Genomic DNA, 15,696 nt, shown 5'->3' with positions numbered 1-15,696 from the left:
TAAAACAAATAAATAAAGGTAAAAAGGGAAAATTTTATGTCATATATGTTATTAACAATGAAAATTTTAATAATAATCCCACTGAATGAAAGACAATTTTAACTTAAGAGAAAAAGCAAAACAGTACATTTTACACACTCGAGTCAACTTCCCCCGCCCCTTTTTGTGGCTTTTTTTGCAGTGTCTGCTTTCTGTGTTCATTTGCTGTGTGTTCTTCTGTGTATTTATTATTTTTACTTATTCCCCCTACTGCAGTTTGCTTGCTGTCTGCTCTCTGTGTTCATTCGTTGCACGCTCTTCTGTGTTTTCTGCTTGTCTCCCTTTTCGTTGCGTCACCTTGCTGAGTCGGCTCTCCGTGGCGCTTGCCGGCAGGCGGCACTCCGAGGTAACCAGGCTGACAGCTCTCTGCAGTGTGCAGGTGAGCCTGCCTTCACAAGGAGGCCCACGGACACACACCCGGGCCTCCCATATGGTAGACAGGAACCCGCTGATTGGGCCACAGCCGCTTCCTTCAAGTCAACTTTTAATAGTCGGCACTTACTAGCACAATTATTAAGAAAGAAAGAAAAAGAAGAAAGAACTACAAAGTAATATTTTACTAGCCTTGACCAACGATTGCAGGTGGACAGCAACGGCTTAAAGGAAGAACTCCAGGAGCTTATCCACTTACCCAACCCTAAGGAAGAACAGTGAGAATTCCAACACAGCTATAGCACAGGTATTTGCTAGGCTCTCAGGGTAAAAATGTCTTAGAGGAACTCTAGCCTAGAGGAGACTCTCTATTTTCTTCCCATGAAGCTGTTTTCCTCCCACTTCTGTTTGCGGAAAATCACTTCACTGTGGAAGGCCTAGCTAACTACCACTTAACCATGTGAATACTGATTAACCATTTATTATGTGTCTATCACTGTCCTGGGAGCTGGTATATAGTTATTACCAAAGAAAATATGGGTCTAGCATACAGGTCCACAGATTTTTTCTGTAATGGTCTAGACAGTAAAAAGGCTTGCGGGCCATATGGTCTCTGTTAAAACTACGCAATCCTGCTACTCCAGCTCAAAAGCAGCCATGCCAGCGTTCTTATTTGAAATGATGGTAGCACAACACTGTGAACATAATTAACTGTTCTGAAATACATATCTGAATATGATTAGAAGGGAAAATCTTAGATTCTATTTATGGTGAATAAAAATGAAAAAAAATCCATGAAACTACAATCCACAGTGATCCCTAAGTTGAACTATGGACTATAGCTAATAGTACAATTATAAAAATGTGCTATCATCAATTGTAACAAATGTTACATGCCAATGCAAGGTGTTGGTGAAGGGGTAGTGTATGGGAATCCTGTATTTTGTGCATGATTGTTCTGTAAACCCACAACTTCTCTAATAAGGAATTGTTAAAAAATAGCCATAGATAATACATGCATGGGACATGTTCCCACAAAACTTAATGCTGAAATTTGAAATTCGCATAATCCTCATTTCACAAAATATACTTCCTCTGATTTTTTTTTCAACCATTTAAAAAATGTAAAAACCATTTGCAGTTTGCTGACCATACAAAAGCAGGTTGTAGGCCAGATCTGGTCTTGTGGGCTCCAGTTTGTCTCCCAGTGGTCTGAGGAGGAGGCTGCCTTCTTAAAGCAGAAACCTTTCCTAGTTCACCAGAAACCTTTGGCATCTCTCTCTCACAACTTTTTCAACAGAATGCTATGGATCAACTGGATTCCAGGAGCCGGACTAAACTTCATCTCCCTTTTATATGAAAGATAAGAAAGGAGGCAATCATTTTGTCATTTTTAACAAGAGCTGCTCAAAATTCTGGGATATCATGTGACAATTAAGTTCCACCTCAACTTGAAAGATTTTCTCTTTTCAGTGAGACTGAAAAATATAATTCTGCAAACTAAAAACACAAACTGTGGTTCTGATGTTTTCTCAGGGGAGGAAGAAGGTCAAAAGAAAAAATACAATTAAGTTGCTAAATAACAGAGCATAATATACAGCTACTGAAGGACAGGATGCTATATAAGACCTTAAAAAAGAATTGCACCCTCAGACTGTGGGCCTATCAAAAGAGAGGCTGGGGGGAGGGAGAAATTTTTGCTTTCTTCCTCATAGCAGTCTGGTTAAATCATGTTCTTTATATGAAAACTTGACTTTGTGAAAAGAAAAAAGAAAGCACTGTATAAAAATTTAATCTTGGAGTAGTAAATTAATGTGGTAATATCGTGTATTTGCTGTATTACATTATCCAGGTATTTCTTTGATTCAAATTGATCTACTTAAAAGCAGTATGAACTAGGGTAAGTTGTTTATCATCTCTAAACCTCATGTTCCAGCTGCGTAAATGGATTATACCTTCTCTCAAAAGCTATTGTGGAGAGCAGGTGTGGCTCAACCAGTTGAGTGCCTGTCTCCCACATGGGAAGTCCCGGGTTCAATTCCCAGTGCCTCATAAAGAAAACAAACAATGAGCAAACAACAAGCAAACAGTGAGCAACCAGAGGTTGGTAACTCGCCTGTGGGCCCTATACTTTGGAGTTCGTGCTCCCAATTGTGACAGAGTTGGACTCAAATATGACTCCTCTACACATGCCTCTTCTGTCCCTTTTACTGAACCTATAGTTAGTGCTAGAATCAGTAGGTGTACGTCCAAGAGACTTGAATCTTTGTGCTCTCCATGTGCCAGATGGGTCCTGAGCCTCAGGAGATGTTCCAGCACCTATTCTCTAGTTCACTGGACTTACCCAGGACTACTAACAAGGAGGTGAGGATGGACAACCACCACACCAAGGAACGAAGAGAGTCTACAACTGCAAGCAAGAGAGTCCCATCCATCTATCATATGGGATCTAAGCCCCCTATAAATTAGAGGTGGAGTGGGCATCACCATCCCAGAATCCTCAGGATTGGGGAATAAAATATGGACTAGAGTGGACTTATTGGTATTCCACTATAGACTTACTGTGATTCCAGCAATGAAAGAAATGATATCAGTGATGTGAAGAAAGTGGTCACTGGAGGTGCTGAAGTAAGGGAGAGGGAAAAAGACATGTAACACAGTGGCGTTTTTAGGACTTGGAATTGTCCTGAGTGACACTGCAATTACAGATACAGGTCATTATATATATAGCCATAACCTACAGAATGGCGTGGAAAAGAGTATAAACTACAATGTAAACTATAATCCATGCTTAGTGCAATTGTAATGAATGTACCACACTAAAAATGAAAGAAGTTGCTAATGTGGGAAAGGGTGAGACATATGGGGAGTGGGGCATACGGGAATCCCTTACATATATATTTTTTATGTAACATTTAATGTAATCTAAGTATCTTTTAAAGATAAATAAAAAATATATTTTAAAAAAAAAAGCAAACTGATGAGGAAGCCAACTCGGGAGCCGATGTGAGTACCAGCCTCCCACATAAGAGACCCCAGGTTCAATCTCCAATCCCAGTACCTCTAAAAAAAAAAGAAAGGTTATTGAGGAATCAGTGAGATAAGGTAACAAAGTATAGGAAAGCCGTGTGGAAGATACAATATAATAGGGAAATTTGTCATTAATTCAGCTTAAAAATAACCATTCCTTTCTGAGCATTACCTATGACATACATGATTATGGTTTTTTAGTTCAGTTTAAAACCAAAAAGAAATCAGAAATTTACCTGTTAACAGCATGTCCAACATTCATCATGGCCGATGTCAATATTTCTGTGGTAAGGCTTTCAGCAAAACTAATGCCATCTTGCCCAATTCCACTATCACCTGCCAAACTGGTGTTGCTCAGCTCTCTCTCAGCTTTTCCAATAGCTTCAGCAACGATCTTCTCAGCAAGTACTGTCTTCTGATCAAGATTAACATGGATCTGGGGGACATCGAGATGGACAATTCTGGATTTCTGAAAGATGGAGCTAAACTTTGAATTAGAAACTGGCTTACTATTAGCAAGTGAATCTTGTCCAAAAAAATGCTGTGATGAATTTCCAGTGCAGTCATGAAGCTCTTTTAGGTTACAATATCTGCAAACTTGATTTACTAGAGGTGACAACTTTTCTGCATAAGTAATCCTATCTGCTGATTTTGTGGTTTCAGATACTCGGAAAACTGCAGATTCTAAACTCAGCTCTAAAGTGTCATCTGCTACTTTTTTAGCATACTGTTCTACAGCTTTAACAACATTCTCTCCATAACTACATTCACTTAAGCCACCTGTACTGTGGTAAAATCTGTGATTTTGCAAGGAAGCCTGGAGAGACTTGGGAAATTCTGATTCAATATGAGACTTGGTATCTTCATCACATTCAGACTTTTCATAAAGGCAAGAATCGGTTAAGGATTTTGGCAAGCCAACTGTTGATACTGTTAGCTCTTTTTTAACATCTCTTGTTATGCTGTGAGCCAGAGAGGCTGAAAAACTATACAATTCAGAGTACTCATTTCGATGCGTGTCCTGTGTCCTTTCACAACTTTGATTCTCACAAAGGTAATCTCCATTTCTAGTACTTGGTCTTTTTGTATCTTCTTCTTGGTGGTGGTCTTTATTTAAAAACATCAGTGGTTCATTCTTGGATTTAATCTGTGAACCTTGCACAGGGAGTACTTCTGAGTTGAACTTCATTTTGGTTGATTTAGCTGCTTCTTGTAATCCTGATTTAATAGATCTGTATGCAAGCCTACTGGCATACTGATCCATTATTAACTCACTATTACCACCTTCCTGTTTTAGTATTTGGATAATGTGACCTGAATATTCATCGGTCACACTTTCACAGCTGGGATACTTACATGTCAGACTTGACAAACAAGAACTTGGTGGCACTGAAAGAATAAATGGATCCACTTCTCTTGGATGTGCTACAGCCTCTATATCCAACTTGACTTTTGATCTATAATCTTGGTTGCCTCTTTTGAAATAGAAATCATCAACATAACAACTGTTCTTCTTTTTCCTAAAAAACATACAAGTTCTAAATTTTGTTATTTTCTCAGCTTCTGTAATCATCTCTGCTGCCATTTCACCTGCAAAATTCCATAATGTTTCTAACTTTTCATCTGAGCAATTTAAAAAAGGAGGAGATACACTTCTTTGACTATGCACATCTGAGTAAGAGCTTTGCACATCTAAATAAGAGCTTTGAACCTTGGGTTCTTGAATTATTTTCTTATCTAAATGGGAAGCTGCTGTTTCTGTTGCAAGAGAAATGATGTGTGTAGCTAATGCTTCTGCAAACTGAACTTTCTTTCCTGAGGGCTCTGACTTCATATCTACTTCAGGATGCTCTTCACCTTCACTACTTTCAACTTCTTCTGAAAGAGATCTCATGAGCTTCAACATAAACTCTTCTTTTTCTATAGTATTTTGTTCACTTTCAGACAAACTACCAATAGACGGGTTGTGAGGTGTGGAAGGTGGTGTAGCAGGGGCAAATTCTTTTGCTAATTCTCCCTTGAGCTTTTTGGTTAACTTCTTGATATCCCATTCAGAACTAGCCTGGGATGGTACCAGAGGAGTTGAAGGAGGAGTATCAGGTATAACATTTCCATCTCTGATTTTCTGTTTATCTTCCACCTGCAAGCTTTCTCCACAGGTAAGCACTGTAGATGAGAATGTATGTGAATGAGGAAAGGGGTTTTCTGGACCAAAAGACAAAGACTCAAGTGCTGTATTATTCAAGTTATGCTTCTTCACTGGTTGATCCTTACCAAGTTCCTTCAAATCATGCTTCTGAGCTGCCACAGTCGAGCAAGGTGGTGGTGTCTCTAAAGAAAATTCATTTGCCATGGGACCTTTACCTTCTGGAATGCAATCCTTACCTCCTGAAAGTGAATAATAAGTTAAGTGATCTTGAGCATCAAGAAATCTGGGGAACTTTTCCAAGGTCAGCTGTGACTCTTCTCCAGGAACTAGCAATTTTCCTTGATCTACCACATTTTTAGCTATATCTGGGATCACAGATTTGCTTTCATCTATGGAATGTTTAACAATATATTTAGATAATTGGTCAGCAAACATGTCCTTAGAGCAGGCTTTACCCTGTTGTGCTGCTTGATCAAAACGGGAAAGAGGGGTTTCTTCCTCTCCTGTTTTAATTAAATAATCTGTGTGCTCATCGACTCTTTTTGTAGCTCTGAATGATGTCATTGACCCTAAAGTTTCATTTACTATTGTGTACACCATTGCTGCAGAAAAGTTGCTAATAATTACAGGACCACTTGTTAATTTTGAAGAGCTTTGCGTTTCAGTATTATCATCAGTTGGTTTAGGATCATTCTGGTTAACTGGATTGGGTTCTGAAGGTAAACAAATATTTCTGAAACAAGCTACTTCCTTTCCTTTGTGTTTTGTGGTACAGTTAGCTTGGGTAGAATCACCATTTGCATTACTATCATCAGATGACAGATGAGACTTTGCCTGACAGCTATTGGGTGAAATATGATATGGAAGAAGGACACTTCCTGCCAAGGGCACTGGTATAGAAGTAACAATCCCAGAAGTACAAAGCAAGGCCTGCTGTATTGTATATTCTTTTTTATGTTCTTGTACTGGTTTTGTCACTGTAACTGCTCGATTGTTACAAATCGGTGAAAAGGTGAGGGTCTGTGTTGCTGGCACCAAATTTTCTGCACTCCCGTACATTTTGTTATCTGTAGAAACACTAACTGCTGCCTTCGTTGTGAAGGTCACATCGACCTGTGATAGTTCAATGAATGCCTCCTGTATTACAGATTCAGACAAATCTTTTGCATACGACTTCACTACTTTGTCTTCATAGCCAAACGACCAACACTGCACAGATGCAGGTGTTGGGGGATATGAAAACTGGCACACTTCCATGATGCCTTCGAAAACAAGCTCTTCCGCAAGATCTGCAGCAAACCTAGCAACTGTGTTTGTGAATATCTGCTTCTTTACATACTGCAAATCACTCAAAGCATTTGATAAGGCCTCACTCACCAAGAAATTAGCCAGGCCACTAATGGCATGCTCTTTCAGTGAAAATGCATGCTGCCTTCTCAGTTCATTAAATGCCATCTGAAGAACAGATGACGTTAATCTGAGGGCTAGGTGGCACAATGCACTGGTGCATGAAGACACTCCTTTCTGTAAGTCTTTAAATGCACTGCCAAAACTTTTTTCCACAAGATCTGCTGCAAATTTCTGAATGCTATCTTTAATCATTAAGGATTTAGATTTACTTTCTTGATCAAAGTTTCCATGCTTTAGAGCTACAGTTTTATTTTCATCCGTTTTAATACGATTAACATTTGATATTTCATCAGTGTGTTGGTTACGAAGAACTGAGCCTATTACTTCACATGAAACATTATTTGCATAATCCTCATAAGCATAATAAATGGAATCATGATTTTCATGAATCCTATTTCCACCAATATCTGTTGGGCAAAAACATTCAGCAGATGTACAGCTTCCAAGAGGACTAAAAGCAGAGGATCGAATAGGGCTAAACAAACCACTATCTTCCCCTGATGCCTTCACTGGACGAGGAGAATCTGGAGCCTCACACAGGTTACTACTATATGGGGACTCTGGTTTACGAGGAGTTGGTTTTTTAACATTAGCTGGGAGAGCTGGACGATCGAACTTGAATTTCTGAGGATTCATAGCAGTGGTTACAGAATACGATTTTTCATGTTTGTGCCCTTTCTTTTGCGATGACTTCCCTATGGCAGGATCTTTTAAGAATAGACAAGAAGTCTCTAACGTTTGTTCTAGTTCATCAAACTGATCGAAACTATCAAAAAATTCACTTATTTCTGAGTCTGAATCCTCTATATCATCTTTCATCACAGGAATTTTAGGCAGCTCGAGTTTTGCTTTTAAACTTTTCTGATACCCCTCTTCGTCTAAAAAAATAACAGGACTTGGACTTGAGCATTCTGATTCGGATGAGTACGCTGGAGAAGAAGAAAACACTGCTTTCCGTATATCACCACTACCTTTATCTGAAGCATTAGACGACCTATAGAAACTCCTTTGGATCCAAGGCTCAGAAATTGATGTTGTGACTGAAGTTTTCACAGAAGGTAGTTCTTTATGCCCCAGAATATTGATTAAGGAAGCTGAGGGTTTAGCCAATGACTTCTGCTGTCCAGAGCTAACCAGAATCCTTAAATCATGGGTTTCTAAACGGTGACCACAAATAGTCTGGGAAGCAGCATCACACTGGCTCCTTAGTGCAGTAATGTTTATTCCTGTAGGAAGAGAATAAAAGGGTTAAAATTTATTCTTGAACAGAACTTTTGAAAAATTAACTTAAGTCAAGGGGAATAAGTTGACTTTAAAAGCATAAAATATTTATGTGTAACGTAAGTGCTTTCTAAACTATGTTGCTTAACAAAAAGATTCCTCCCAAGTCTCAACTTTCAATAAATGCACCTTTCACTAAAATAATTTCATTTTCCCTTATGACTGGGGATGCCTAGTCTTCGAAACGCTTAGTATACTATCCCATATGTTAGAAACACTAATCTGATGACCCTCACTGCTAACTCTTCTGAAATCTGAGCCGAGGCATATTTGAGACACTAAGGATAATGGGATAAACAAATTAAAGAGCACTACCTAAGAAAAAACAGAAATTCCAGAACTAAAAAAAAGAGACAACTATGAGCTTAAAAATCACAAGAAAGTTAATTCTTTAGGCAATCAAGAAAACAGATTAAATGTCTAAATGAGATCAAATTTCAAAATAACTTTCAATAGAACAAGTCTGCCCGAAAACCTTTAAAACTGAACTTCAAACTTGAATCCCCTATTTCAAGAAAAAGTCTAGTAGAAAACAAACCATCAGCATATGGCTTTGAAGTCTCTTCTTCCTCTAAGTGCTCAAAAGCAGTGACAAAGTCATCCTCAATGGAAGACACGGATTGGTTAGTATCATCATCATCTTCACCGGTGGGTTCAAGTTGGTGCTTCTGACGCAAGTAAGTTTCCAGGGTATATCTTATACCGGTAGCATATTTACTTAGAAGACTAAATATAAAATCAATTCTGAGTCTTGGTAATGTAGGCGATACTCTCATGACACAAAGCATTCCAGAATGAAGACTCTTGGGAAAGATGACAGATGATAAAAGTGGATTTAATTTCAAATGCAAAACATAATGTATAGAAGAAGCCTAAAAATAAGACAATCTTAGGAAAAAAACAAGTATGTATCCCAAAGGCTCCCTGGCTTTATAATATTTCCTTCCTTTCTTTGTCCTCTCTCTACATCTCTCACCTCCCAATCTCATTCTCTCCCATCTTTCTCTCACCCAGGTATTGAAATTCTACCCATCCAATCTCCATAAATCTTATTCCTTTGGTAATTATGTCTTCCTGTATTACAGATCGGCATTTTCCTTATTCACGTTCACCTATTTCTCCAACTAGGCTGCAAATTGCTTCAGAGCAAGAACTAGGTTGTACTTTACTTCCGTTTCCCACTTTCCTATAGCTTCCAGCAAAATGCTACCTTCTCGCCTATCACAATAAAGTAACTGTCCCTCCTTTTACCTAAATTTCCTTAGTATTATACCTTATAATAATGTTCACAGCTTTCACAGCTTTGATTAGAAAACAAGCCACTAGATTTTTTTCCATATTTATTATCTAAAAAACGCAAATGTGGACAAATGGTTTAATTTAAAAATTAGGAACCACATATAAAAGCTAATTATGTCTTAAATCCTATGAAATAAAATCAAGTAAATATGAATGAAGAACACAATTAAAGAAATGAGGCAAACAGTTCTACTTTTATCTGCAGCCTTCATAATGAATGCAGCATTATTTTCTACCTAGAATAGTAATACAAATTTTGAACCTACTGGTTCAATTGTGAATGGTTTACCTCCTAAAATGCAAAGCATTTTTCATTTATGTGTTATCAACAAGATCAAACTTAGTAAGCAAGTAAAAGCTGAATGCTTTAAAACTAACCACCTGTCTGAAACAATAACATTTTTGCTTAGAAAGAAAAAACATATTCCAAGATGTCTACTTTACTGGATTTTTTTAACAAAAAAAATCAGCTGAAGTACGTTCTCTAAAACATAGTGCATTATATTTATGTAGATGTGAAAGTGGCCAAAAAGGGGAAAAAATCCCTAAAATTTATAAAAAGGTAAAAATTCAAGAAATTCAGAAATAATGAAATTTCAAAAAATATATTAAAATTTATTTAAAAACCCTTTACAGAACTTCACATATGGAAAATCTAATTTATAATGACCAAAATTATTCTATTCTTCAATAATTTCAATATCCATGAGTAAGATTTCTTATGAATATTTTCCTAAGATAGAATTTAAAATAAGAAACTTCATCCACCCATTTAAAGGTTTAACACTTGAGTTCAGGAAGCAGATTTGGCCCAACGGACAAGGCTTCTGCCTACCACATGGGAGGTTCCAAGGTTCAAAGCAAGGGCCTCCTGGCCCGTGTGATGAGCTGGCCCACATGCAGTGCTGATGAGAGCAAGGAGTGCCATGCCACGCAGGGGTGTGCCCCACGTAGGGGAGCCCCACGCGCAAGGATTGTGCCCCGTAAGAAGAGCTGCCCAGCATGAAAAAAGTGCAGCCTGCCCAGGAGTGGCACCGCACACACAAAAAGCTGACACAGCAAGATGACGCAACAAAATGAGAGAGATTCCCAGTGTCGCTGACAAGAATACAAGTGGACACAAGAACACACGAATGGACAGAGAGCAGACAACTGGAGGTGGGGCAGGGAAGGGGAGAGAAATAAAATTAAAAATTAAAAAAAAAAAGAAACACTTCAGTTGCACTAAATGTCAATATAAAATCTGCTATGAAAAAAACTCATTAAAAAATTAGAAATGAGCTATAAAAGTTACCTGATTTAGAGGACCACTATTTACTTCTGATGATTTATTTATATCCTTCATACAAATAATTTCATTTTCATTTAGACTGCAGAAATGGAGCGAATTCAGAAGATCTGGAAGTTCCAAGGAAACTGCAGCTAAATCCTAATTTAAAGTAATAACAATAAATAACTCTACAGAATAACACTTAAGGTTCTTATAATGTGGACCCTATATGAAAATCAGAAGGTCTACTGTAAAACACATTTTCTGGTTCATAATAGTTAAACACATACAGTTTAATATATTTTTATAAAGAACTCAATCATAAAATATACTAAAAATCATTCATTTAAAACTGGCTTTTTCTATATAGCCTTTTAAATATATAGCTATCAAGTTAAAAAAAAAAACTCTACATGATGCCTCAAGCATCCATAACAATTCAACATTTAATAAATGTTTTTAGCAAATGTCAATCTGCATTCCTTAGGTTTAATGGAATTTTTCATATAGGAATCTTGGCTATAAAATGTACTTCTTCGGAGCTTAAGTTTTAACTTTGTAAAAAAGAAGTCCATTTTTCTGCCTTTCCTCTCCAAGGTAACATATTAGACTTTAACTGAAAGTTTTGTGAAAATCTATAGAAAAGAAAAATAGCTTTTATTTTTTTATACTGACTTGTCCTTTTTATGTAAATATTTTAGCACACTTAAAGAATTATCAAAGTCTTTGACCACTTATAGCGTGCTTTCCTTTATAAACATGGTTTTACCACTAACTCTTAAAGAGGAAGCAGAGTAGTAGAAAAATATTTTGGAGCATACTTCTCTTATTTTGGAACACTTCTCATTCAAGCCTTATGTTCTCAGGAGTATGCTTTCTCTTTTCCCTTCTGTCCCAACTATTACAAGGGCACAATCAGGACATGCAGCAGAGTTTTCACTCATAATCACCTGATTATGTATATGTTATTCAGAAGGAAGTAAATAATGTTCTTTCTTCCTCTATGAGAAGCTTTACTACCACAAAAGGAAGCACAAAGCACAGAAAGTATGCCTATCACATGTACACATGCTTCAAACACTATGTAACTGCAAAGTTTTTCTTTGCTGATCCTAATCTCAAATATCAGTTTCCTCTGTAAATACCAGCCTATATCAAACAGGCTAAATTTTTTTCATTAGCTACTTATTGTTTATATAGATTTTATCTTTGAAATTCTCTCAAGTCTCAATTAAAATGTAAGAGTTTTTACTGTTGAGTTCAGATAATAAAAAACATGCAAATAAAAAACAAGTCTTACATTCTTTATTATGCACAGAATAGACAGAAAGTCAGCCTGCGGTTTGCAACCTTCTCAGATAACTGACTTTTGTGGCCTTCTAACCTAAAGCTACTTTCCAAAAAAAGATTACTCAAATGAATATGCTGAAAATGAGAAAGTACAGAAGCACACTCAAAAGTTGACCTCAAAATGCCAAAACAGGAATAATATCAGTAGAATTTAGGGACAATTTAGAGCTACTAAGGTAAATGTTTCATGTTCTCAAAATCTGTTCCAAATAACCTTCCATGGTCCTTTCTGGTTAATCAATTATCCATACCTGTATATGAGCAGCATCTGTTTCTTCATTAAAACCTAAGAATGTGACCTGAATAAAAAAGCAATAAAATCCCATTAATGTGAGTTTTTAATTCTTGCCTCCATTCAATTTTTGACAGAGCTGAGAAACATAAAAATCACATGAAGCATAAAAACACTAACTGCCTTGGATAGGATGGTAATTTTTTCAAAGTGATCAAAAGATGACCAAAGATTTGGCTCCATAATGCAGTTCTTAAACTTCCCCCATCATCCACCTCGTGACCAAGTTCAATCAATTCTACTCTAAAACATATTTCAGGTGCACCACCTCTCTCTCCATTCCCACTGCCTTCACTTCTTACCTGCACTACTGAAATCCTCCCCTACCTGCTGGCTAGGAATTAGCTCTGTCACTTCCCTGTCAAAACCCTTCCCTGCTTCCCAACAGCTCCGAAGCGCTGGGTTAACTGGTGCCTTTTAACATTGCCTCATTTTCATGCCAAGAGGTACACAGGGGACTCCTTTCTGGTCTGGTACTTCCTTGCCTCGAGCTTTCACAGTAGTGCTCCGGTGCTGGGATTGCTCTTCCTTCGATATTTATATCCTGGCACCTCCTCATCCTTCAAGTTTCAACTCAATGTCACCTCCTCAGGGAGACTTTTCCTGGAGACACCCCCAAGGCTACCTCCTCAATGACATCATCATCTATTTCCCTGAAGGCCTTTATATAGAGATTACTCTGCAGGAATTTAAATAAACTTTTAAAGAATATGTAATTACATGAAGACACGTCACATTATTAAGAAGGCCATGTTATGGAAAAAATACAGAGTATATACACAATTTCAACTTCATTTAGAAGTATATACACACAGAATACTGGAAGGCAAAACACCATACTATATGCAGTGACTAACTGGATGATGGAGTATCAGTGATCTTATTTTTTCCTACCCTTCTCTCCATCTGTGGTTGTTTTTTCCTAATTCATAAAATTAATAATAGGGTTTTTTTTTTTACCTACATTCAGTATTTGTATTTTTCTACAAGGAATATACACTACTTCTATAGTCTTAAAAACCAGTATTATTTTTAAAAATTACATTCTTTTTATGTCTTTGGCAACATATATATAGTTAGAAATCTTTTCCATTGAAGATAGAATAGTAATCTAAACTGTCTACTAAGCAATAAGTACTGTGGCTAAAAGATACAACACTTAAGTGACCGAAATACTTATCACCAATTCTCAAAAAATTAGGGGGAAACAGCATAGCTAAAATATAAAGCAACACTGAATATCCTTTTTGATCTCTTTGTGATGATCCAGACATAAGTCACAATCTTAAATTTTCTTAGACTCTTTGTTCTAATCAATCACTGTTATACTGTAAGGAAGTGTTAATTTCCAGCTGTCTGGGTGAACTGCTTGGACTCTAAGAGCCTGTCTCCTCCTCTATATAAAAGTTAAGGCAATATGGCTTCCCTCCCACAGTTGTGAGAGTTAACTAGGTACTGCAGAGTAAAGTAATAGGCACTCAACATTTGTTAATTTCCTTCCTTCTTCAAAAAAGATACTTTGAGATGTATACACCCTAAAGTGGGACAGAAATACCTTCTATTCTTCTGAGTTTCCTTTTACTGAATACAAAAAAAGAACAGTAAAGAAAAGAAGCTGACATGGGGTTTTTAAAATGCCAGTAGAGCTTTATTTTTTCCATTTAGTGAGGAAGGTCTGGCCAAGGAATGTGGGAGCTGAAAGTTACAATGTAAGCAGCCGGAGATACCGGCTGGGAAACTGGTTGAAGGAAGAAGGACACAGGAGGCTGTCACACATGGGAACAAGTGAGTAGATTAAGAGTGGCTTTTGCTTTACTAAAATAAAGTGCAAATGGATAACAAGAGAAGATAATGCTAAAGAGCCACAGAAATTGAGCTAACATAAAAGGAAGAGGCTCAGGTCACAGAACACTACAGACCTAAGGAGTATGCTCATTTTCCTCTGGGGCTATGTCAACCATAGCTTCCTAAGGTGACAAAGGAAATAACTCAGAAATAGGAATAATTGAGATTTTTCATTAGAACCCCCATTTCCAAAAAAATGTTTTTAACAACTTATTCAGGAGCTTTGAAAATCTTCCTCCTTTTTATAGTGTTAAGTACAAATAAAAAAATGGAAAATACTGCAGGTGGCAGAGAAATAGGTGAGCAAGTTGTACATCATATTTATAACTCGGTAACAGTGTCAAGTAATGGAATAAATATCTTAATTTCCAAGATATTTTTTAAACTTTGAATCACAGCATTGAATTTAAACAAGCAAGAAAACAATAACCCAAAAAACTGAATAATCATATTTTATGTTTCAGAATAGAAAAATATTAAATTACGAGTTACTGAATAGAGTAGATATCTTCTAATATAGTGTTATATGTCCAATGCATGGTCAATAATCCCTATGCACTGAATTAAATATAAATATGTTCATGATAATAAATTAAGACAATTATGTTATCTGGTATTCATAACAGGGGCTTCTAATATATTAATTAATCAGTAAAGATTTTAAGATTTTAAAAATAGATCATTCAGTCCTTTAAAGATGCATGAAAGTACACTGCACTTTATTAGGAAAGACTTTAGAAAATAATAATGTCAAACCTCAGTTACACTGGCATGTTCATCCTGCTTTAGACAGTCCTCTGCTGATATCCTGCATAATTCCTTCTCACTCTGTAATAAAGACTTTACAGACTGGAACACACCTTCACTGAAGCTCTGAAAGAAAAGACAATCTCTATTTAAAACAAGATAAAAGATCCTGGAGATAATCTAGTTTTAAATGAAGAGTCACTGATTTTCCAATTAATTTTAACTTGGTACCTCTTGATATCATATGCAGAACTCAAAACAGCCAAGAAGACGGGGGAAAAAAGGCATATATATGATTGCCGCATGCCCAAACACCCACCAAAGCCTAGGCACTCGACTCCCTGGAGGAGCATGGAGGCCCTCACTCCAGGCTCACTTATGCTCACTTTACGCTAAAAGCTAACAGACTGGGCATCTAATTTCTAAGTCATTGGCAGAAAGGAAGCAACAGTTTATATGAGGGGTGAGAAGATCTGGAAGCTATAGATCAGCATGCCAACAATAGCAACAAAGCTGGAGAAGGGAAAAAGAGAATAACCCAAAATAAGGTTTTTCAAGGGTCTTAGGGAAGCTATATAAGATGAAAATGAGGCAGGGTATTTGATACGGGGG

The 15,696-nt window shown here is 37.0% G+C and overlaps 1 protein-coding gene across 8 annotated transcripts in view; it reads right to left on the bottom strand.

Moving 5' to 3' along the window:
- Positions 1 to 15,696, bottom strand: part of AKAP11 (A-kinase anchoring protein 11) — a 52,609-nt gene that overhangs the window by 18,374 nt on the left and 18,539 nt on the right. For all 8 annotated transcript variants that reach the window (XM_058276639.1, XM_058276641.1, XM_058276638.1 and 5 more), the window contains 5 exons: positions 15,094 to 15,210; positions 12,452 to 12,499; positions 10,875 to 11,009; positions 8,820 to 9,084; positions 3,678 to 8,226 (listed from right to left, as the gene is read on the bottom strand). In XM_058276639.1, coding sequence (XP_058132622.1) covers positions 3,678 to 8,226; positions 8,820 to 9,084; positions 10,875 to 11,009; positions 12,452 to 12,499; positions 15,094 to 15,210 — 5,114 coding nt within the window. The remainder of the gene's footprint in view (positions 1 to 3,677; positions 8,227 to 8,819; positions 9,085 to 10,874; positions 11,010 to 12,451; positions 12,500 to 15,093; positions 15,211 to 15,696) is intronic.

This window comes from Dasypus novemcinctus, chromosome 15, assembly GCF_030445035.2.
Source record: "Dasypus novemcinctus isolate mDasNov1 chromosome 15, mDasNov1.1.hap2, whole genome shotgun sequence".
Lineage (NCBI taxonomy): Eukaryota > Metazoa > Chordata > Mammalia > Cingulata > Dasypodidae > Dasypus > Dasypus novemcinctus.
Note: the sequence above shows the minus strand (reverse complement) of the source record. Positions and strands in the feature narration are given on the sequence as shown.